Source organism: Salvelinus namaycush, chromosome 36 (assembly GCF_016432855.1).
Source record: "Salvelinus namaycush isolate Seneca chromosome 36, SaNama_1.0, whole genome shotgun sequence".
Classification (NCBI taxonomy): Eukaryota; Metazoa; Chordata; class Actinopteri; order Salmoniformes; family Salmonidae; genus Salvelinus; species Salvelinus namaycush.
Genome location: NC_052342.1, coordinates 20,985,976 through 21,008,716, shown reverse-complemented (window position 1 = coordinate 21,008,716; position 22,741 = coordinate 20,985,976). Strand labels below are relative to the sequence as shown.

The 22,741-nt window shown below is 41.1% G+C and overlaps 1 protein-coding gene across 3 annotated transcripts in view; it reads left to right on the top strand.

The window, feature by feature from the left end:
• Positions 1-236: 236 nt before the first annotated feature.
• Positions 237-22,741, top strand: part of LOC120030631 (H(+)/Cl(-) exchange transporter 3-like) — a 60,841-nt gene continuing 38,336 nt past the window's right edge. For 2 of the 3 annotated variants that reach the window (XM_038976063.1, XM_038976061.1), the window contains exons 1-2: positions 237-348; positions 5,824-6,016. In XM_038976063.1, the coding sequence (XP_038831991.1) occupies positions 5,851-6,016 (166 nt within the window). In that variant the 5' untranslated portion in view covers positions 237-348; positions 5,824-5,850. Of the gene's footprint in view, positions 349-5,823; positions 6,017-12,507; positions 12,779-22,741 lie in introns of those variants that run through there. The other variant, XM_038976064.1, reaches the window with a different exon arrangement.

The window sequence follows — 22,741 nt, the reverse complement described above, 5'->3', positions numbered from 1 at the left end:
ACGTCACTGGTACAGGATTCCCCCCCCCCCCCCCCCCCCCCCACTAGACAGTACAGCCACAAAGTCGTTAATATCATGAAAACAAAAAATAACTTTTGGTCTTAATTTAACGCCAGGGTTAGTCATAAGGTTAGCAGTGTGGTTACGGTTAGGTTTTAAAAAATCGAATCGAAATTGTAGAAATAGGCGGGGTTTATTACTTTATGTATGTATTAACTAGTGACGACCCACAGGAACGGGACAAAAAAAACATGGGGAGAATGTCAAATATATTTTAGTAAAAACTCTCCGTTTTTACTCAAGAAAAGGATGATTCGGTATGTCCCGGGTGGAATAGGGATTGCAAAGGTAAAGTATGTTGCTGGTGCACACCGCGGTGTGATGAGGTTATATTTTACACACTATCGTAACTACCGTTGGCAATTTTAACTGTGAATACAGGTTGCTCATCTCTCCATGCATTATTTTTTAAATCATTTTCACCATAATGATGTTGCACATATTCAGCATATGATGCATTTATAGAGAAGTTTGACAGGTCAGTTATGCATATAATAAGAAATCGCTTTGTGAAATTCATCATGCCAAATGGTGGAGTTGCATCAAAATCGATCAGGCCCCCCCTTAACCAACTGATGTTATGAAGGAGCGCTCGAGCCCCTGCCAGTCGTAGCTTGTTTGTTAGCAAAATTCTTGTTGGCTTTTATATCATACTACGAGACAGTTATTCGCAGATAAATCGTACTTATTTGTGGTTCTAACTAGCTGGCTGCATCTTTTATGTGACATTTAGGATGATGTCATTGTAAGTTATAACATTTGTTGTATCATCCAGAAACACTGCTGACCTAGCTTTTAAAAAATGTCATAGCACCCCCATGGCATGATATATCAGAAAGGCGCGTGATGACAGATACTGTAGTTACAGTGGAACTTGGTATTTTCATGCTTATTTAGTGGCCAGGTAGCTTACACAGTAAAACAGAGATACATATAGTTTGTATTGCATGCAGATGTTATGGCATAAATCTATATGGAGGTATTGCATATGGATATTTATTTTTCCTTCCTTTTCACCCATGCATTGTCCTATGTATCACGTGATTATTACCAAACCATAACTATATGAATGGAATGTGTCAGCTTTGTTTTACATGCTGCAAAATATGATGCTAGGGTGAGTATGGGGCATAGATTGGCCTCTGCATGTGAGCAACAGGAAAGAACCTCAGGCCTCACCCACAATTTCTTTGGGTGAAAATTTGCTTTTTTAGGGTAAGTCGATGTCTTTTTCTAGTTTCTGCTCGTATTCATTTGCCCCATGCAGCTACAGGTAACTGCCAAAATAAAGGAAACACCAACATAAAGTGTCCTATTGGGGAATTGGGTCACAACGAGCCAGAACAGATTCAATGCACCTTGGCATAGATTCTACAAGTGTCTGGAACTCTGGTGTCGCATCCCTCCAATATTCTCCCGCAAGAAATTCCATCATTTGGTGTTTTATTGGGGGTGGAAAACGCTGTCTCAGGCACCGCTTCAGAATCTCCCGTAAGTGTTCAGTTGGTGACTGAGACGGCCATGACATATGGCTTACATTGTTTTCATGCTCATCAAACCATTCAGTGACCACTCTGTGGATGAGGGGATTGTCATCCTAAGGGGGCATAGCCATGGTAGGCAAAATAATGGCCTGCTCATAATTTTTTATACATGACCCTTAGCATGATGGGATGTTATTGCTTAATAAACTCAGGAACCACACTTGTCTTTTCAGTGCTGCATGATTAAGTTAGTTTTCTGGAGCTCTTGACCAGAGCATCCAGTTGGAGTCCATTGTGCTTGAAGTGGACTGAAATAGGTGCCTGCTGGTACTCTTTATATTATTTAAGTGCAGGGTGGCATTCATAGTATTTAAGAGACAATATTCATGTCCATATTTGGTGTTCCATCTATGACAGTGCTGACATATTATAGAAGAATCATCCGTTTTTAATTCTCACTTCTACAATGTCACAACCCAAGTTCCTGCCCTGTTGCTTCTAGATGGTGTGGCATATTTCTGAAGGCCTAGCCTACATCTTTTTTCATTTTTGTTGAATCAGCTCTCGAAGTAAGCACTTCCTATTTTTCTTGAGATGTACCAGGTCTTCCTTTGAAACTTTCTGCTTGGGGATTGGGGATAGGCAGCGCTGTCTGAGGAGGGTGCTTCACCATTATGGTCTGATTCCTAGAATATGCAGCATAATGCAAGCTTATAGCGCTTGAGATTTTATTTAAGGTTTCTCACAACTTGCAATTGAACAGTTTTGCATTATAAGGCTATATCCTTGATTATTACAGTAGGTAGGGGAGGTATAGTAGTTAAAAAAAAAGTTATTGCTTTTATTTTGTTTGGAGGTGTGTCAAGTCAACCTGTAGTGTTGGCAGTGGGGACTATGCCTTACAGGAGATGTGATCATATCACTGAGGGACAGGCAAAACGCTGAGTCATATCCCAGCAACAGTTTCCCCTGGCAACACTTAGCTCCTTGACTACTGACAGAAGAGGACCGCTTTCTCTCCTACTCTATAAGTTGTAGGAGATGGCAATAATGCTGTTGCCATTCAAACACATGTGTTCTACACACCTCACTCCTCTCACACATTCTAAAATGTCAGAGTGAAAATTGATAAGGAACAAGTATCCATTGTAGCAGGGTTGGGGGCAATTCCATTTAAATTCCAGTCAATTCACGAAGAACACTGAAATTCCAATTATATGTCACAGCTTTTCAATAAATATTTTTTTTATTGGAATTTGGTTTACTTTCCGAATTAAAATGGAATTGACCCCATCACTGCATTTTAGTAGCTGTTTTATAAAGTCATCATCCTGTCAACTTTAACCTAATGCTGTATTTGTTCTGATACGAGATCAAAAGCTTAGCCTAAGTGTGCAGTAGGCAACTTCATGTACCTGACATCTGTTGGATTGAAGTCTATAAAGATACTTCGCCAATTTATGATTGATCATTTCATACCCTATTGGTTTGTCATGTCAGGCTGGTTCTGAGACTCCCCTGGGAGTGTTCATTTCACTATTGGCTCTTATTGGGCTGTTGTAAACTAAAAACCTTCCCTCTGTTGATAATGAAGCCTGAAGGTTGTTTAATTTACCAAAAATGTTCACGACTTTACCTCAACCTTGTGAAAAGGTGAGAGGAACAAACATGCGCCTCTCCAGACTGGGTAGGAACAGACAGTTCCATGTGAAAATGTAACAAGATTTAAATTACTAACATATGTCATACGGTACAAGTCAAAATTATGAACACACACTCATTCAAGGGTTTTTCTTTGTTTTTACAATTTTCTACATTGTAGAATAGTAGTGACGACATCAAAACCATGAAATAACATGTATGGAATCTTGTAACCAAAAAATTTGTTAAACAAATCAAAATATATTTTAGATTCTTCAAAGTAGCCACCCTTTGCATTGATGACAGCTTTGCACACTCTTGGCATTCTCTCAACTAGCGTTTAAAAACAAACAGAATTTAATTTCATGCTTTGATTTGATACAGCTCAAATTGATTTCTTCATTCAAGGTGAGAGGGAGTTGTTAGCCTAGTGGTCCAGACTGTTGGTGTATTGGCATGACAACAATAGAAAATAGTAGGTTACTGTATATAAAGTTTTGGGACCAGGCTAGTGAAATGTAGGCTCTCTGGTGTGTTTCTTCCTCCATAGACACCTATGAGAAAATGTTGATGTGACAAGATGTGTGTCTGTCTCACAACGTGTTCACAGAGGTGTGTCTGCAATGATTATACTTGAATGAAACATGAGCTGTAGTGACATCAGTTAAACTATCATGTCCTTTTGCTTTCATTGTTGAATGTTGATGAGTGCAAATGATCTGGATTAGGCCTAGGAGGACTTCTGACTCTTTCTTCCTGTCATAATGAGTTTGTGACTTGCATCTGTATATGTCCAAGTTAGCATTACTCATTGTGTATTTATTACTTAAAAAAAAAAAAATCTAATATTTCTCTATTTTCTTTCTCTCTGCACTGTTGGGAAGGGCCTGTAATTAAGCATTTCACTGTTAGTCTGCACCTGTTGTTTACAAAGCATGTGACATAACATTTGATTAGATTTTAATTTATGTTTAAAGAGAGAGGATACTAGACTATATCTAATCTCCCCAGAAGAGTCAGTGATACCACTGCCAGCTTAAAATAAGTTATCAGAACAATACATTTAATAGAGGATTAGGCCTATAGTCAGTTACTCTACCCAGACTTTATCCCTCAGGCTCTCTGGCTGTTACTTGGTGACTCGTCTACAGATGAAATCAATTGCTGCCTGCCTTTTGATTTCATATGGTTCACTTTTGGATTAATTTAGTTCTTCATTTGACTGGGTCTGGTTGGGATGATGATACACTACATAGTTCTATTAAATTTAAACATATCGTTAGCTCAACCTGCTTCCATTTCAAATCCTAGGCCTAGCTTGTTTTACCACATGGAAAAAGATCACGTCTTGCTAGATAAGACCAGAAACCATTGTTAGAAGAATCATTAACCTGCGTATTCACAGTCATATAGGCTAGCTAGTGGAAAAAGATCACATCTTGCTGCATTAGACCAGAAACCATTGTTTAGAAGAATCACTAACCTGCTTATTCAGTCAGATAGGATAGCTACTATCTTTGATGATCTAGGTCAGATGTTGGTGTATCAGCCCTTCCTCTCTGGTTCTCTACTAACTCATCAGATACACTGTTGCTACTGTTTATTAACTGTGACTTTATTCCTAGTTATATGTACATATTTACCTAGTACCCCTGCGCCTCGACTCTGTACTGGTTCCACGTGTATATAGGCAAGTTATCGTTACTCATTGTGTATCTATTATTACGTGTTTTACTTTTCTATTATTTCTCTTTTCTTTCTCTGCATTGTTGGGAAGGACCCGTAAGTAAGCATTTCACTGTTCGTCTACACCTGCTGTTTACCAAGCATGTGATGAATACATTTGGATTTTATTTATGATCTGGAAGGTGTTTTCCCCTGCCAACACTAGGGGGCACAATAGTGAAGTTACTGTGCTCTAGGAGTGTTGTTCTAAGCCAGCTTCACATCAGTGGACAGGATGTATCCACTCCTGTTCATGTGTGTGTCACTCTGTTCATCCTAATCCCCAATCTAAAAATAGGACCACACACTCCTGGCTGGTTCTTCCCACACAGAAATGTTTTGTTTGCATTCATGTGTTTCCACAAAACGGATGCAGCAAAAATGCCCCACATAACTGATGGACTGGAGAGGTATAAATATTTCAAATAGGAATCGATATCTCCATCTGAGGGGGGGACCATATAAACAAAGGAACAAACACAAAAAGACAGAGTTCAGATTGGGACAGAGAGGTGTCGTGCACAACATGCAGGGCGTACAGACTCATCACTGCTATCTAGCACACACTCCGACAAACAGACAGATGGAGGTAATGAGATGCATGGGCATAGTGATGCATAATGAAGTGTCTGGGTCTGACGGCTCACACTCATGTCTCCTAATGACCTCCGCCCCTTCCTCCTTCCGTCACCAACTAGAAACAACCCTGCACTGAGGTTGGTACCAGGTTCGGAGTCAGACCTAATCTGAAACAGAAACCTTTACCAGACTCGGCCCTCTGGTTCCAACTTCCTAATCAGCCAGCCTGTGGACTTCCTTGTCTGCCTGAGTGTGTGTGTGTGTGTCAGCTACAATGGCATCGCCACAGTGCCCTACCCTGTGATCTGAGTTTGTGTGTGTTCTCTCCACACAGGCCACTGCGTGTGTAGCGCGTAGCTAAATGGAGTCGGAGCAGCTCTTCAACAGGAACGGCTACTACAGGAACGGCTACAACAGTATCACCAGCGCCAGCAGCGACGAGGAGCTGCTGGATGGCACAGGGGTTGTCATGGACTTCCACACCTCCGAGGATGACAACCTTCTGGATGGAGACACCACCTCACCAGGTAGGCCCACTGCTAATCGCTGCTGACTACGCCATCAGACCCCCACAACCGCCCATGACGCTGGGTTGCTGTTCCTAACGGAGAGAGGGTCTGGCTGGGCTGATTTGTTCAGATAAAGAGGGTCTGTTCCAGGCCGGAAGCTGTGGGTCCATCCATGGATGGATGTTGTGAGCTGTGTTGTTGTGACTGTACTTCGTATCCTGGCCAGCTTGCCAAATCTGCACTGATGATCCCACTCAATGCTGCCTTGCCTGTTGGGTCGCTCACTACCCTGGCTGTGATGTGACATATTGCCCTGCCCCTGCCTGCTGCTGTGCCGTTGATTTACCCCCCCCTTGTTTCAGCTCCCAACATACACCCATCAACCATCTCCATCCATCCATGCCACCTGATCCCAAACCATCCTCCATCAGATGTCTCCTGCCTGCTGTCTCATCTCCATACCAGCGATTGGTGGTTGCAAACTTACCCGCCATCTTGTTTTTGTTTTATGCTTACAGCCTAGTCCATATTAGCCTGGTCCCGGATCAACAAACATGTTTTTGCATGACAACGGCCATAGGACTGGGCTAATATAGTACAAAGAAACAGATCTGGAACCAGACTGTCCATTCCTGTAATCCTGTTTTATTTTGATACTTTCCCTGCTATCGCCATCCATACGGTACCTCATTCAGTACTCTATTCATTGTGCTTCACTTCCTGTTTACTTTGTGGTCGTGACTTGTGGCGTTACATTTTGCAGTGTTTATGGTTGTGCTGCTATTGACCTTATTTGCTGCTTTTATAGGTTTTCCTGCCTGTTTCCTGTTGCTGCCTGCTGGCCTGATGCTTGATTTGCTGAGTCATGTCTTGTTACCGTAGTTACACTGGCTTCCTGCTGCTGCTCTAGGTTTGGGTTCTAGTAGCTGATCAAAAGAGAAATAACTCCCTCATATCTGAAATGATGTTTGATATGACAAGTCCCAGAGAAACAACTCCCTCGTGTATCTGTGCTATGATGTTTTAATATGACAAGTCCCAGAGAAACAACTCCCTCGTGTATCTGTGCTATGATGTTTTAATATGACAAGTCCCAGAGAAACAACTCCCTCGTGTATCTGTGCTATGATGTTTTAATATGACAAGTCCCAGAGAAACAACTCCCTCCTATCTGATATGTTCAATATGACAAATCACAGAGAAACAACTCCCTCAACTCCCTTAATATGACAAGTCACAGTTGGCTGCAGTGACAGTGCAAGCTTCCCTAATTACTATTCACAATCTGAAGGTCTTTTTAAGTGGAATTGAATCGAAAGCTAAGCTACCTCATGAACTTATTTCAGGGTTTTTGTGTGACAATTTTAAGTGCGTCTGAACTGAATATGTGAGTCTGAAAGAAGGATTATAAATGGATTACCGGTATTAAACCTCTTCTGGATAGGACCCTTCATCTCAATTTCTGCCTAAAATGACATACCCAAATCTAACTGCCTGTAGCTCAGGACCTGAAGCAAGGACATGCATATTCTTGATACTATTTGAAAGGAAACATTTTGAAGTTTGATGAGATGCGAAATTAATGTAGGTGAATATAACACAATAGATCTATCTGGTAAAAGATTAAACAAACAAACAAAAAAATCTATTTAGATTTTTGTTGCATCATCTATGAAATGCAAAAGAAAGGCCATACATTGAAATAGGAAGCTGTCAAGTTTAGGGAGTAATGGATTAGAAAACGTTACCAGCAAAAATATTGTAATCAGATTACAGCGTGGTTAAATGTGGAAGACACATTTCAGTTGAAGGCATTCAGTTGTACAACTGACGAGGTATTAGAGGTCGACCGATTATGATTTTTTTAACGCCGATACCGATTTTATTGGAGGACTAAAAAAAGCCGATACCAATTCAATCGGCCAATTTATTATTATTATTTTATATATATTTGTAATAATGACCATTAAAACAATACTGAATGAACACTTATTTTATCCGAATATAATACGTAAATAAAATCAATTTAGTCTCAAATAAATAATGAAATATGTTCAATTTGGTTTAAATAATGCAAAAACAGTGTTGGAGAAGAAAGTAAAAGTGCAGTACGTGCCATGTAAAAAAAGCTAACGTTTAAGTTCCTTGCTCAGAACACAAGAACATTTGAAAGCTGGTGGTTCCTTTTAACATGAGTCTTCAATATTCCCAGTTAAGAAGTTTTAGGTTGTAGTTATTATAGGAATTATGATGCGTCGACTATTTCTCTCTGTACCATTTGTATTTCATATACCTTTGATTATTGGATGTTCTTATAGGCACTATAGTATTGCCAGCCTAATCTCGTGAGTTGATAGGCTTGAAGTCATAAACAGCGCTGTGCATCAAGCATTGCTAAGAGCTGCTGGCAAACGCAGTAAAATGCTGTTTGAATGAATGCTTACGAGCCTGTTGCTGCCTACCACCGCTCAGTCAGACTGCTATATCAAATCATAGACTTAATTATAATAAACACACAGAAATACGAGCCTTAGGTCATTAATATGGTCAAATCCGGAAACTCATTTTGAAAACAAAACGTTTATTCTTTCAGTGAAATACGGAACCGTTCTGTATTTTATAGAATGAGGGGTAAGTCTAAATATTGCTGTTACATTGCACAACCTTCAATGTTATGTCATAATTATTTACAATTCTGGCAAATTAATTACGGTCTTTGTTAGGAAGGAATGGTCTTCACACAGTTCACAACGAGCCAGGTGGCCCAAACTGCTGCATATACCCTGACTCTGCTTGCACTGAACGCAAGGGAAGTGACACAATTTCCCTAGTTAATATTAACTAGTAACCATGAACATCAATGCCTTTCTTAAAATCAATACACAGAAGTATATATTTTTAAACCTGCATATTTAGCTAAAAGAAATCCAGGTTAGCAGGCAATATTAACCAGGTGAAATTGTGTCACTTCTCTTGCGTTCATGTTTCATTATTTATTTGAGGCTAAATTGATTTTATTGATGTATTATATTAAGTTAAAATAAGTGTTCATTCAGTATTGTTGTAATTGTCAAAATTACAAAAAAATAAAAAAATTGTCAGATTAATCGCTATCGGCTTTTTTGGTCCTCCAATAATCGGTATCGGCGTTGAAAAATCATAATTGGTCGACCTCTAATATCTACATAGCGCTGATGTGAATCACACTGCTGCTCTCTCATTTAGCTATTTGCGCCTTACGGATTGTGGCTGATGTGGATGGCTCCTCACAAATCTAAATGTGTATTTGACCCTAAACAATGGTTGAATTCAAGAAGTTTAAGCTGCCTATCAATCATTGTTTTTGAAACCACTGGACAGCCAGTGAAACATGCGTACTTGCTACAGCTGCATAATGCGGATCCAAGCCTATGGAATAAAAGTTGGGCTTTTATTGCTAAATCTAATTCATGCTGATAAAAAAATCCATAGGCCTAATGGACACATGCTCAAACTTGCACACTTTTGATAGACTTAAAGGGGCAATCTGTAGTTGCTCTATACATACATGCATACATACATACATACATACATGCACGCTACCGGTCAAAAGTTTTAGAACACCTACTCATTCAAGGGTTTATCTTTTATTTTTACTATTTTCTACATTGTAGAATAATAGTGATGACATCAACACTATGAAATAACACACATGAAATCATGTAGTAACCAAAAAAGTGTTAAAATATATTTTGATTTGTTTATTTGAGATTCTTCAAATAGCCACCCTTTGCCTTGATGACAGCTTTGCACACTTGGTATTCTCTCAACCAGCTTAACCTGAAATGCTTTTCCAACAGTCTTGAAGGAGTTCCTACATATGCTGAGAACTTGTTGACTGCTTTTCCTTCACTCTGCGGTCTAACTCATCTCAATTTGGTTGAAGTCTGGGGATTGTGAAGGCCAGCTCGTCTGATGCAGCACTCCATCATTCTCCTTGGTAAAATAGCCCTTACACAGCTTGGAGGTGTGTTGGGTCATTGTCCTGTTGAAAAACAAATGACAGTCCCACTAAGCCCAAACCAGATGGCATTGCGTATTGCTGCAGAATGCTGTGGTAGACATGCTGGTTAAGTGTGCCTTGAATTTGAAATAAATCAGTGTCACCAGCAAAGCACACCATAACACCCCCTACTCCATGCTTTATGGTGGGAAATACACATGCGGAGATCATCCGTTTACTTTTTCAGTTTTGAGAAAAGTTTGTAGAAGATAACGAACCGCTGTGTAATGTAAACTACTGTGCGTCCTGTTTGCTTTCCCCTTGAGAATGAACACTGTTGCCCACAGCTCTAGCATGATGGTTGTTTGTTGTACAAAGGGCGTTCACATACTACTGTAAAGCCCAGCTCATTGGCTATCTAGTTAGCTATGTTTCAAAATGATAGGTGGTCATTGGACCATGACACACTCAATCAAGTGAACACGCTCGTCTCATTGGTGCGTAATGATGGCTTACCTTCATGGGCTAATTGACATGTTGTGTAGCCAATACGCAATGTAGAATGTTGAAACAAGTTTGGTTGCCTTCTAGAGTGTCTGAGGATTGCACAGAAACCGAACTTGACCGGGTTAACTTATTTTGGCTCAAATCCCATTAACGGGATCGAGTTGACAACAGCCAGTGAAACTGCCGGGCGCCAAATTCAAACAGAAATCTCATAATTAAAATTCCTCAAACATACAAGTATCACACACCATTTTAAAGATAAACTTCTCGTTAATCCAGCCACAGTGTCTGATTTTCAAAAAGGCTTTACGACGAAAGCACACCTTGCGATTATGTTAAGTCAGCACCTAGTCACAGAAAAACACAGACATTTTTCCAGCCAAAGAGAGGAGTCACAAAAAGAAGAAATAGAGATAAAATGAATCACTAACCTTTGATGATCTTCATCAGATGACACTCATAGGACTTCATGTTACATAATACATGTATGTTTTGTTCGATAAAGTTCATATTTATATCCAAACATCTCAGTTTATGTTCAGTAATGTTTTGCTCCCAAAACATCCGGTGATTTTGCAGAGAGCCACATCAATTTACAGAAATACTCATCATAAATGTTGATGAAAATACAAGCGTTATACATGGAATTATAGATATACTTCTCCTTAATGCAACCGCTGTGTCAGATTTCAAAAAAGCTTTACGGAAAAAGCACACCATGCAATAATCGGAGTACAGCGCTCATAGACCAAAACAAGCCAAACAGATACCCGCCATGTTGTGGAGTCAACAGAAGTCAGAAATAGCATTATAAATATTCACTTACCTTTGATGATCTTCATCAGAATGCACTCCCAGGAATCCCAGTTCCACAATAAATGTTTGTTTTGTTCGATAAAGTCCATCATTTATGTCCAAATACCTCCTTTTTGTTCGCGCGTTTAGTTCACAATTCCAAATTCACGATGCGCAGGCCAGACAAAGTCAAAAAGTTATATTACAGTTCGTAGAAACATGTCAAACGATGTATAGAATCAATCTTTAGGATGTTTTTAACATAAATCTTCAATGTTTCAACCGGAGACCTCCTTTGTCTTTAGAAAGGAAAAGGAATGCAGCTACCTCTCACGGGCGTGCACCTGACTGAGCTCATGGCACTCTGCCAGACACCTGGTTGAAACGGCTCTTATTCTCTCCTCCTTCGCAGTAGAAGCCTGAAACAAGGTTCTAAAGACTGTTGACATCTAGTGGAAGCCTTAGGAAGTGCAATATGACCCCATAGACACTTTATATTGGATAGGCAAAGACTTGAAAACCTACAAACCTCAGATTTCCCACTTCCTGGTTGGATTTATTCTCAGGTTTTTGCCTGCCATATGAGTTCTGTTATACTCACAGACATCATTCAAACAGTTTTAGAAACTTCAGAGTGTTTTCTATCCAAATATACTAATTATATGCATATTCTAGCTTTTAGGCCTGAGTAGCAGGCAGTTTACTCTGGGCACCTTTTCATCCAAGCTACTCAATACTGCCCCTTAAGTTAAACAATAGCATGTTTTTTTCTCTTGCTGTAATAGCTACTGTAAATTGGACACAGCAGTTAGATTAACATGTCTATGTCCTGGAAAGTTGGCTGTTGTTTACAACGGCATTCTAGTCACATATCGTATATCGAGCAACAACTGTCCCAATTTCGGGACACTGATCCAGTGAAGTTTTAAAGTACATTTATCAAACCATGGATGTAAGGAGAGGCCAAGGAAAACCAAAATAATGACAGCCTTTTGTCTTGTTTATGTTGATTGAGTCTGATTGGATGTAATACTAGTCGAAACTAGGTTTTTACATTTTTATAATGTAATTGAAGTTGTGCTTAGGGGCACACAGTGCTTGACATATTTACTCTGCTGCACAATACTCCTTATCCACTGTCTCTCACCAGTGTGTACAAGCGCAGAGTTCCTCCTGTGTTTAAATGTTTGTGCGTGCGTGCGTGCGCCTCTGAAAGCAGTTATGAATTGCTGAGTACAGGGCTAGTTTTTCTCATATTAAGCTCCCCCACAGAGTCCAGAAGTAAATGAAGATGTGTAACCAGAGAATGGACCGGCACTAACGCTACTGCTAATACTGCACAATGTGTGAATACCAAAATGTAGCCTAACGCCTGTTTTGCTGCCTGCCTGAGCGCCAGTGTGTTTCTACTTCTTTTTAGCGGACTTCTCGTCATATTTCCTAGCATGACAATGAACGGATGTAGCAGTTGAATGTTGAAACGCTTGGGAAACCAGGTTAGTGAGTCTGAATGCTTTAATGCAACATTGCTGGAGCCTCAGGGCATGTTAAGGCTACATTGCTTCTTTCTGGGAGTCCTCACAGCCAGCTAACGAGGAAATGTTATGTCAAACTAGTGCACTCTGCTGTAACCTTCCATAACTTGGTTAGGCCATGTGGATATGTTTTTCTTTAGTGTTACTGGAGACCAGAGACCATTGATAATTAATGACCCAGTGGAGACTGGCTATATAGTAGTACTGCTCCAGTGAGGGTGACCAGGTTTTGTTTAGTAGGACACCGAGAAAGCATGCCAAGGCGGGCCACTGTGTGTCTGTGTGTAAAGGGAAATTTCCGGTGAACCAAAAGGAGAGCAGTTGTTGATAACATCAGTCAGAATCCAATCTTGTTTATTTAACAGTTGCAACAGGGAGACACCTCCAGAGCAGAAGCAGAAACAAATTGTAACCGGCCTTCTCTGAGAATACCCTTCTTATTAATCACACAGCACCTAATGTTCTGTAAACATCAGCCGAGAGGCTTGTAGGATGTCACAACATCAGCTGCTACAGAATCACATAGTGTCACAGATACATTATCAGTGAACCCTTGACTCAGTCTGGAGTCTAACTTTATCCATAACATTCAACACTGGCAGACATTTGATACTGGCAGTTACACAGGTCAAAGGTAGAACATCAGTACTTTGTTACAAGATAATTATAGAAAACTACTTAACCATGTATGTTTTAAGTACCATATTTAATAAAGTCCTGTTTCCCTTCCCCCTAGGGAATGAGTATGAGTTGGGTTACAAGGTCACTCTCAGTAATCTCCTCCCAATCAGTGGTCTCCATTCTCCAAGTCTGCAAACTTTCTCAGTGAACCTAGGTGTAAGCTACTGCCTGTAGGTTTATCCATGTGTTACTAAGTAACAGGCTACTCAAGTCAGTGTTCATACACATGCCCACATGTTATATACAAAAGTATGTGGACACCTGCTCGTCATCTCATTCCAAAATAATGTGCTTTAATATGGAGTTGGTCCCCCCCTTTGCTGCTATAACAGCCTCCTGTCTTCTGGGAAAGATTTCCACTAGAACATTGTTGCGGGGAGTTGCTTCCATTCAGCCACAGGCACAAGTTAGGTTGGGCACTGATGTTGGGCGATTAGGCCTGGCTCGCAGTCGGCGTTCCAATTCATCCCAAAGGTGTTTTGATGGGGTTGAGGTCAGGGCTCTGTTCAGACCAGTCATGTTCTTCAATCAATCAATCAATCAATCAATCAAATTAATTTATAAAGCCCTTCTTACATCAGCTGATGTCACAAGGTGCTGTGCAGAAACCCAGCCTAAAACCCCAAACAGCAAGCAATGCAGGTGTAGAAGCACGGTGGCTAGGAAAAACTCCCTAGAAAGGCCAGAACCTAGGAAGAAACGTAGAGAGGAACCAGGCTATGAGGGGTGGCCAGTCTTCTTCTGGCTGTGCCGGGTGGAGATTTATAACAGAACATGGCCAAAATGTTCATAGATGACCAGCAGGGTCAAATAATAATAATAATAATAATAATCACAGTGGTTGTAGAAGGTGCAACAGGTCAGCACCTCAGGAGTAAATGTCAGTTGGCTTCGACACCGATCTCGACAAACCATAGGCTGAAACAGGAAAGGGACTTCCCCAAACTGTTGCCACAAAGTTGGAAGCACAGAATAGTCTAGAATGTCATTGTATGCTGTAGCATTAAGATTTCCATTTTACTAGAACTAAGGGGCCTAGCCCGAACCATGAAAAACAGCCCCAGACCATTATTCGTCTTCCACCAAACTTGACAGTTGGCACTATGCATTTGGGCAGGTAGCGTTCTCCTGGCATCCGCCAAACCCAGATTCATCTGTCAGACTCCAGAGAACGCGCTTCTACTGCTCCAGAGTCCAATGGTGGCGAGCTTTACACCACTCCAGCTGACACTTGGCATTGCGCATGGTGATCTTAGGCTTGTGTGCGGCTGCTCGGCCATGGAAACCCATTTCATGAAGCTCCCGACGAACAGTACTTGTGCTGACGTTGCTTCCATAGGCAGTTTGGAACTCTAGTGAGTGTTGCAAACGAGGACAGACGAGTTTAATGCTCTCCAGCACTCGGCGGTCCCATTCTGTGAGCTTGTGTGGCCTACCACTTCGTGGCTGAGCCGCTGTTGCTCCTAGATGTTTCCACTTCACAGTAACAGCACGTACAGTTGACCAGGGCAGCTCTAGCAGGGCAGAAATTTGAAGAGCTGCTTTGTTGGAAAGGTGTGCATCCTATAACAGTGTCACGTTGAAAGTCACTGAGCACTTCAGTACGGGGCATTCTACTGCCAATGTTTGCCTTTCAGTGTCCCTGTGTAAGAATTTCCACAACACTCCATAGTCAATCTTAAATGAATCATTGTTTATTGCCAGCGCGCTGGAGAGGTTTCAACCAACTCAATGCACCATAGTACACATGTCAATTAGGAGCTCTGCCTGGGTAGTCCCAGCAGTTGCCTTATATATGGCTATACACAGACAAGTTATATTTGCATGATTTAGCATAGTTAATGAATCATTACCGGTTTGTTTCATTCATGTGACCGACCAATACTGGTTCATAACATGTGACAGACCAATACCTCACAAGGCTTCTTCTCTCTAAGCTGAGACCCTGAAACTGAGAAATCTTTCGTTCTCAAAACAAGGTCTGGGCGTACTGCCAAATTGCAGATACTGATAGTGAGGATTCGTTCAGTCAACCACTTGCATGAACACAGAAATTGGTCATTAGAACAGCACATGAATAGAACACAGAAATTAGTCCTAAGAGAAGCACATGAGTATAACATTTCCATCACAGGCGATTGTATGGCTGTGTGCTCGATTTTATACACCTGTCAGCAACGGGTGTGGCTGAAATAGCCGAATCCACTAATTTGAAGGGGTGCCACTTACTTTTGTGTATATATAGTGTAGGAACTGGATGAAGTGACTAGGGGAGTGAAAAATGAATTCTCATGAACCAGTTTGGCAGCTTGCCGTCCAATCAGCACGTGCCTAGTGGCAATCCATGAAGTGTAAATGCCGGTATCTGTCAGGATTGTGCCTGTAGGTTAAGCTGCCTTTCTGTGTGTCTCGTGCTATTTATATGCACTGTGTGTTGGGGGTGGAAGTGGACCCTTGTCTGGCCCACCTTGTGTGCTGTGTCAGGCAGACGTGGGAATGTTCTTTAGTGGAACAGAATGGAACTACCTGATCCAGGCTTAGAACAGAGGAATTACATATTGGAACTGTGGAGATAGAACATATTTGGTTCTGGAGTGCTGGTTCATCTGATTTCTAGAACCCTGGTGCCACGTTAACTTTGTACTCTCTTTTGGGATTTACTTCCAAACTCCAGATGGTTGATATCGCCTGTGCCATCGCCTAGCAACAGGAACAGTGCTAAAAGGTAGGGGCTTCCTTGGTTGTTTGTTTGGTTTGATGGTGCCAGCACAGCAGTCAAAATGTCATCTTTCTTAATAATAACAAGTCATAGTGTGACTATACATTTCAGGTGCAGTGCTCTCTAGTGACTGATTTTGATAGAGCTGCTTCAGTTTTGCAGTGTGACAGTTTCACTCATGTGCACACTCATTGCCAAATGTGGCAGTGCTCTGCCTTCAAAGTATTCACACCCCTTGAGTTTTTTCACATTTTGTTGTGCTACAGCCTTAAAATGATTTAAATGTAGATGTTGTGTCACTGTCATTCACACAATACCCCATAATGTCAAAGTGGAATTATGTTTTTTGAATTTTTGAGCATGGTGAAGTTATTAATTGCACTTTAAAAAAATTGTATTTCACCTTTTATTTAACCAGGTAGGCTAGTTCAGAACAAGTTCTCATTTACAACTGCGACCTGGCCAAGATAAAGCAACAGAGTTGCACATGGAATAAACAAACACAGAAGAAAAAAAGTCTATATACAGTGTGTGCAAATGAGGTAAGATGAGGGAGGTAAGGCAATAAATAGGCCATAGTGGTGAAATAATTACAATTTAGCAATTAAACACTGGAGTGATAGATCTGCAGAAGATGAATGTGCAAGTAGAGATACTGGGGTGCAAAGGAGCAAAAATAAATAACAGTATGGGGATGAGGTAGTTGGATGGGTTATTTACAGATGGGCAATGTACAGGTGCAGTGATCTGTGAACTGCTCTGACAGCTGGTGCTTAAAGTTAGTGAGGGAGATATGAGTCTCCAGCTTCAGTGATTATTTTTTTGTTTTTTTGTTGCAATTTGTTCCAGTCATTGGCAGCAGAGAACTGGAAGGAAAGGCGGCCAAAGGAGCAGTTGGTTTTGGGGGTGACAAGTGAAATATACCTGCTCGTGCTATGGGTGGGTGCTGCTATGGTGACCAGTGAGCTGAGATAAGGCAGGGTTTATCTAGCAAAGACTTACAGATGACCTGGAGCCAGTGGGTTTGGCGACGAATATGAAGCGAGGGCCAGCCAACGAGAGCATACAGGTCGCAGTGGTGGGTAGTATATGGGGCTTTGGTGACAAAACGGATGGCACTGTGATAGACTGCATCCAATTTGCTGAGTAGAGTGTTGGAGGGTATTTTGTAAATGACATCTTTGGGGATCTCAGACGATATGAAAGAGAGGTTGAACAGGCTAGTAATAGGGGTTGCAACAATTTCGGCTGATAATTTTAGAAAGAGAGGGTCCTGATTGTCTAGCCCTGCTGGTTTGTAGGGGTCCAGATTTTGCAGCTCTTTCAGAACATCAGCTATCTGGATTTGGGTGAAGGAGAAATAGGGGAGGCTTGGGCAAGTTGCTGTGGGGGGTGGAGGGCTGTTGACCAGGTTAGGGTAAGCCAGGTGGAAAGCATGGCTATCTGTAGAGAAATGCTTATTGAAATTCTCGATTATTGTGGATTTATTGGTGGTGACAGTGTTTCCTAGCCTCAGTGCAGTGGGCAGCTGGGAGGAGGTGCTCTTAATCTCCATGGACTTTACAGTGTGCCAGAACTTTTTGGAGTTTGCTGCAGGATGCAAATTTCTGTTTAAAAAAAGCTAGATTGGTTCCTATCTTCCCTGAAAAGTTGCATATCGCGGGGGCTAGTTGATGCTAATGCCGTACGCCACAGGATGTTTTTGTGCTGGTCAAGGGCAGTCAGGTCTGGAGTGAACCAAGGGCTTTATCTGTTCCTGGTTCTACATTTTTTGAATGGGGCATGCTTATTTAAGATGGTGAGGAAAGCACTTTTTAAAGAATAACCAGGCATCTTCTACTGACGGAATGAAGTCAATATCCTTCCAGGATGCCCGGGCCAGGTCGATTAGAAAGGCCTGCTCGCTGAAGTGTTTTAGGTGTATCAATACACCCAGTCACTACACTAGACTAATGACTTTCCTAGTTAAAACTTCTTATGGCTGCAATCCCGTTAACGGGATCGATATGACAACAGCCAGTGAAAGTGCAGGGCGCCAAATTCAAACAACAGAAATCTCATAATTAAAATTCCTCAAACATACATGTATCTTATACCATTTTAAAGTTAATCTTGTTGTTAATCCCACCAAAGTGTCCGATTTCAAATAGGCTTTTCAGCGAAAGCACCACAAATGATTATGTTAGGTCACCGCAAAATCACAGACAAACACAGTCATTTTTCCAGCCAAAGACAGGAGTCACAAAAAGCAGAAATAGAGATAAAATTAATCACTAACCTTTGATGATCTTCATCAGATGACACACATAGGACTTCATGTTACACAATACATATATGTTTTGTTCGATTAAGTTCATATTTATATCCAAAAACCTCGTCAAAAGCCACGTCAAATAACATAAATACTCATCATAAACTTTGATGAAAGATACATGTTTTACATAGAATTAAAGATACACTTGTTCTTAATGCAACCGCTCTGTCAGATTTCAAAAAGCTTTACGGCAAAACACAATATTCAATAATCTGAAAAAAGCGTTCAGCCACAAAAGCAAGCCATACAGTTACCCGCCAAATTGTGCAGTCAACAAAACTCATAAAAAGCATTATAAATCTTCACTTACCTTTGCTGATCTTCGTCGGAATGCACTCCCAGGACTCCCACTTCCACAAGAAATGTTCGTTTTGTTCGGTAATGTCCATCATTTATGTCCAAATATCTATTTTTGTTAGCGTGTTTGGTAAACAAATCCAACGTCAGGAAGCGCGTTCACTAAAAGCTGACGAAATGTCCAAAAGTTCCGTAACAGTCAGTAGAAACATGTCAAACGATGTATTGAATCAATCTTTAGAATGTTTTTAACGTAAATCTTGAATAACGTTCCAACCGGAGAATTACATTGACTTCAGATGAGCGATGGAACAGAGCTCCCTCTCAAGTGAACGCGCATGGTTAGAGCATGGTCAGGTCATGGCAGACCTGACTAATTCCTTTCTCATTCGCCCCCCTTCACAGTAGAGGCATCAGACAAGGTTCTACAGACTGTTGACATCTAGTGGAAGCCGTAGGAAGTGCAAACTCATCCATATCTCACTGTGAATTCAATAGGATCGTGGTTGAAAATCGACCAGCCTCAGAAATCCCACTTCCTGTTTGGATTTTTTCTCAGGTTTTTGCCTGCCATATGAGTTCTGCTATACTCACAGACATCATTCAAACAGTTTTAGAAACTTCAGAGTGTTTTCTATCCAATATGAGTAATAATATGCATATATTAGCAACTGGGACTGAGGAGCAGGCAGTTTATTATGGGCACCTCTGTGCACCTTTCATCCAAGCTACTCAATACTGCCCCTGCAGCCATAAGAAGTTAAATAAAATAAATACAAAGATACAGGCGTCCTTCCTAACTCCGGAGCAGAAGGAAACCGCACAGAGATTTCACCACGAGGCCAATGGTCACTTTTTAAAACAGAGTTTAATGACTGAAAAAAAATGTATCCTGTTTGCAACAAGGCACTAAAGTAAAACCAGGCGTTTGAACCTAAATTATTTTCCAATCGTTTTGTTCTGAACAGAAACATAATTTTTTCTTTAACTTTCTATTGTTCCGACCAGCTAAATAATCGTTCCTTTTTGTTTCTTTTTAAATCTCAAAAATATATATTTTTTTATTTAGCTCGACATTAAATTACTTCACCAATGGATAGAGCAACGTGCTATGGAGCGGGCAAGCTATGTACACGCATTGGACAGACAAGTGTAGTGTAGGGTGCGGCATGCAACGTACATTTTGCGGGTGAGGATAGCGCTGGGCATCTTGTTGTTATGACATGCCTTATCTGAATTAGGCACACAAAATTATACATATGGAGAAGATGCTTCTTTAAAGGAACTTTGGATGTCTTTGAATTTCAGAGAGTTTGCTTAACTAATGTTGAACCAGAGCTAGCCCTTGACCAAGACTCTCAGTTCCATTACATTACACGTAATGCTGCCTAGAGTTTTCGAGAGCTAGACCAGAGCTAGCTATCAAGCTAGCTAGCTAACAAACTTTTGTGTTCAGAGCGGCACCAGAATTAAAATAAAAACATGTCTTACCTTTTTGTAGTTAATACATCAACTGTGAAACGCCATAACTATGGTATCCTTAAAAGTTGAAAAAGTTAATCAATTGTTCTCTAATAAAAAAATATCTCCCCTTAATTTCTGAATCACACCTGTAATGTCAGTAGCTACAGTAGACTATGCATGCTTTGTAGGGAGGGGGAGGGGCATATAGTCTACACACTCACACTGGCAAAGATTTTCAGTTGGCAGGCACTGGAATGCACTTCTGAGTGACAGTGAGGGCTTTGCATAGGCGCTTTGTTGCGTTTTTTTTGTGGGGCTGAAAAACATGCTCGGAACGTAAAATAACATTAACTGGTTCCCATACTTTTAAAATAGCGGTTCTGTTCCAGAACAGTATAGATCACTTTTGTTCTCGGTCTGGTTCTGTTCCTTGAAAAATGTCGTTATTTTCCAGTTTTCAGTTCTGTTCCCTGAACCGGTTCCAACCCCTGAATAAAAATGCAAATAACGCTTTGTTTTCAGGACAAAGTTTATGTTTGGGGCAAATCCAACACATCACTGAGCACCACTCTTCGTATTTTCAAACATGGCGGTGGCTGCATCACATTATGGGTATAGTTGTCATTGGCAAGGACTAGGGAGTATTTTTTGGGGGGGGATAAAAAATAAATGTAATAGAGCTAAGCACAGGCAAAATCCTAGAGGAAACTTAGTTCAGTCTGCTTTTCACAAGACACTGGGATATGAATTTACCTTTCAGCAGGACAATAACCTAAAACAAAAGGCAGAGTATACACTTACCAAGACTACATTGAATTCGTGGCCTAGTTACAAAATGGCTGTCTAGTAATGATCAACAACCAACTTGACAGAGCTTCAAGAATTTTTAAAGAATAATGTGCAAATATTGTACATTTCAGGTGTGCAAAGCTCTTAGAGATTTACCCAGAAAGACTCACAGCTGTAATCACTACCAAAGGTGATTCTAAAATGTATTGACTCAGGGGTGTGACTACTTATGTAAATGACATTTTTGTATTTCATTTTCAATACATTTGCTAACATTTCCAAAAACATGTTTTCACTTTGTCATTATGCGGTATTGTGTGTAGATGGGTGAGGGGAAACATACAGTGGGGAGAAGAAGTATTTGATACACTGCCGATTTTGCAGGTTTTCCTACTTACAAAGCATGTAGAGGTCTGTAATTTTTATCATAGGTACACTTCAACTGTGAGATACGGAATCTAAAACAAAAATCCAGAACATCACATTGTATGATTTTTAAATAATTAATTAGCATTTTATTGCATGACATAAGTATTTGATACATCAGAAAAGCAGAACTTAATATTTGGTACAGAAACCTTTGTTTGCAATTACAGAGATCATACGTTTCCTGTAGTTCTTGACCAGGTTTGCACACACTGCAGCAGGGATTTTGGCCCACTCCTCCATACAGACCTTCTCCAGATCCTTCAGGTTTCGGGGCTGTCGCTAGGCAATACGGACTTTCAGCTCCCTCCAAAGATTTTCTATTGGGTTCAGGTCTGGAGACTGGCTAGGCCACTCCAGGACCTTGAGATGCTTCTTACGGAGCCACTACTTAGTTGCCCTGGCTGTGTGTTTCGGGTCGTTGTCATGCTGGAAGAACCAGCCACGACCCATCTTCAATGCTCTTACTGAGGGAAGGAGGTTGTTGGCCAAGATCTCGCGATACATGGCCCCATCCATTCTCCCCTCAATATGGTGCAGTCATCCTGTCCCCTTTGCAGAAAAGCATCCCCAAAGAATGATGTTTCCACCTTCCTGCTTCACGGTTGGGATGGTGTTCTTGGGGTTGTACTCATCCTTCTTCTTCCTCCAAACATGGCGAGTGGAGTTTAGACCAAAAAGCTCTATTTTTGTCTCATCAGACCACATGAACTTCTCCCATTCCTCCTCTGGATCATCCAGATGGTCATTGGCAAACTTCAGACGGGCCTGGACATGCGCTGGCTTGAGCAGGGGGACCTTGCGTGCGCTGCAGGATTTTAATCCATGACGGCGTAGTGTGTTACTAATGGTTTTCTTTGAGACTGTGGTCCCAGCTCTCTTCAGGTCATTGACCAGGTCCTGCCGTGTAGTTCTGGGCTGATCTCTCACCTTCCTCATGATCATTGATGCCCCACGAGGTGAGATCTTGCATGGAGCCCCAGACCGAGGATTATTGACCGTCATCTTGAACTTCTTCCATTTTCTAATAATTGCACCAACAGTTGTTGCCTTCTCACCAAGCTGCTTGCCTATTGTCCTGTAGCCCATCCCAGCATTGTGCAGGTCTACAATTCTATCCCTGATGTCCTTACACAGCTCTCTGGTCTTGGCCATTGTGGAGAGGTTGGAGTCTGTTTGATTGAGTGTGTGGACAGGTGTCTTTTATACAGGTAACGAGTTCAAACGGGTGCAG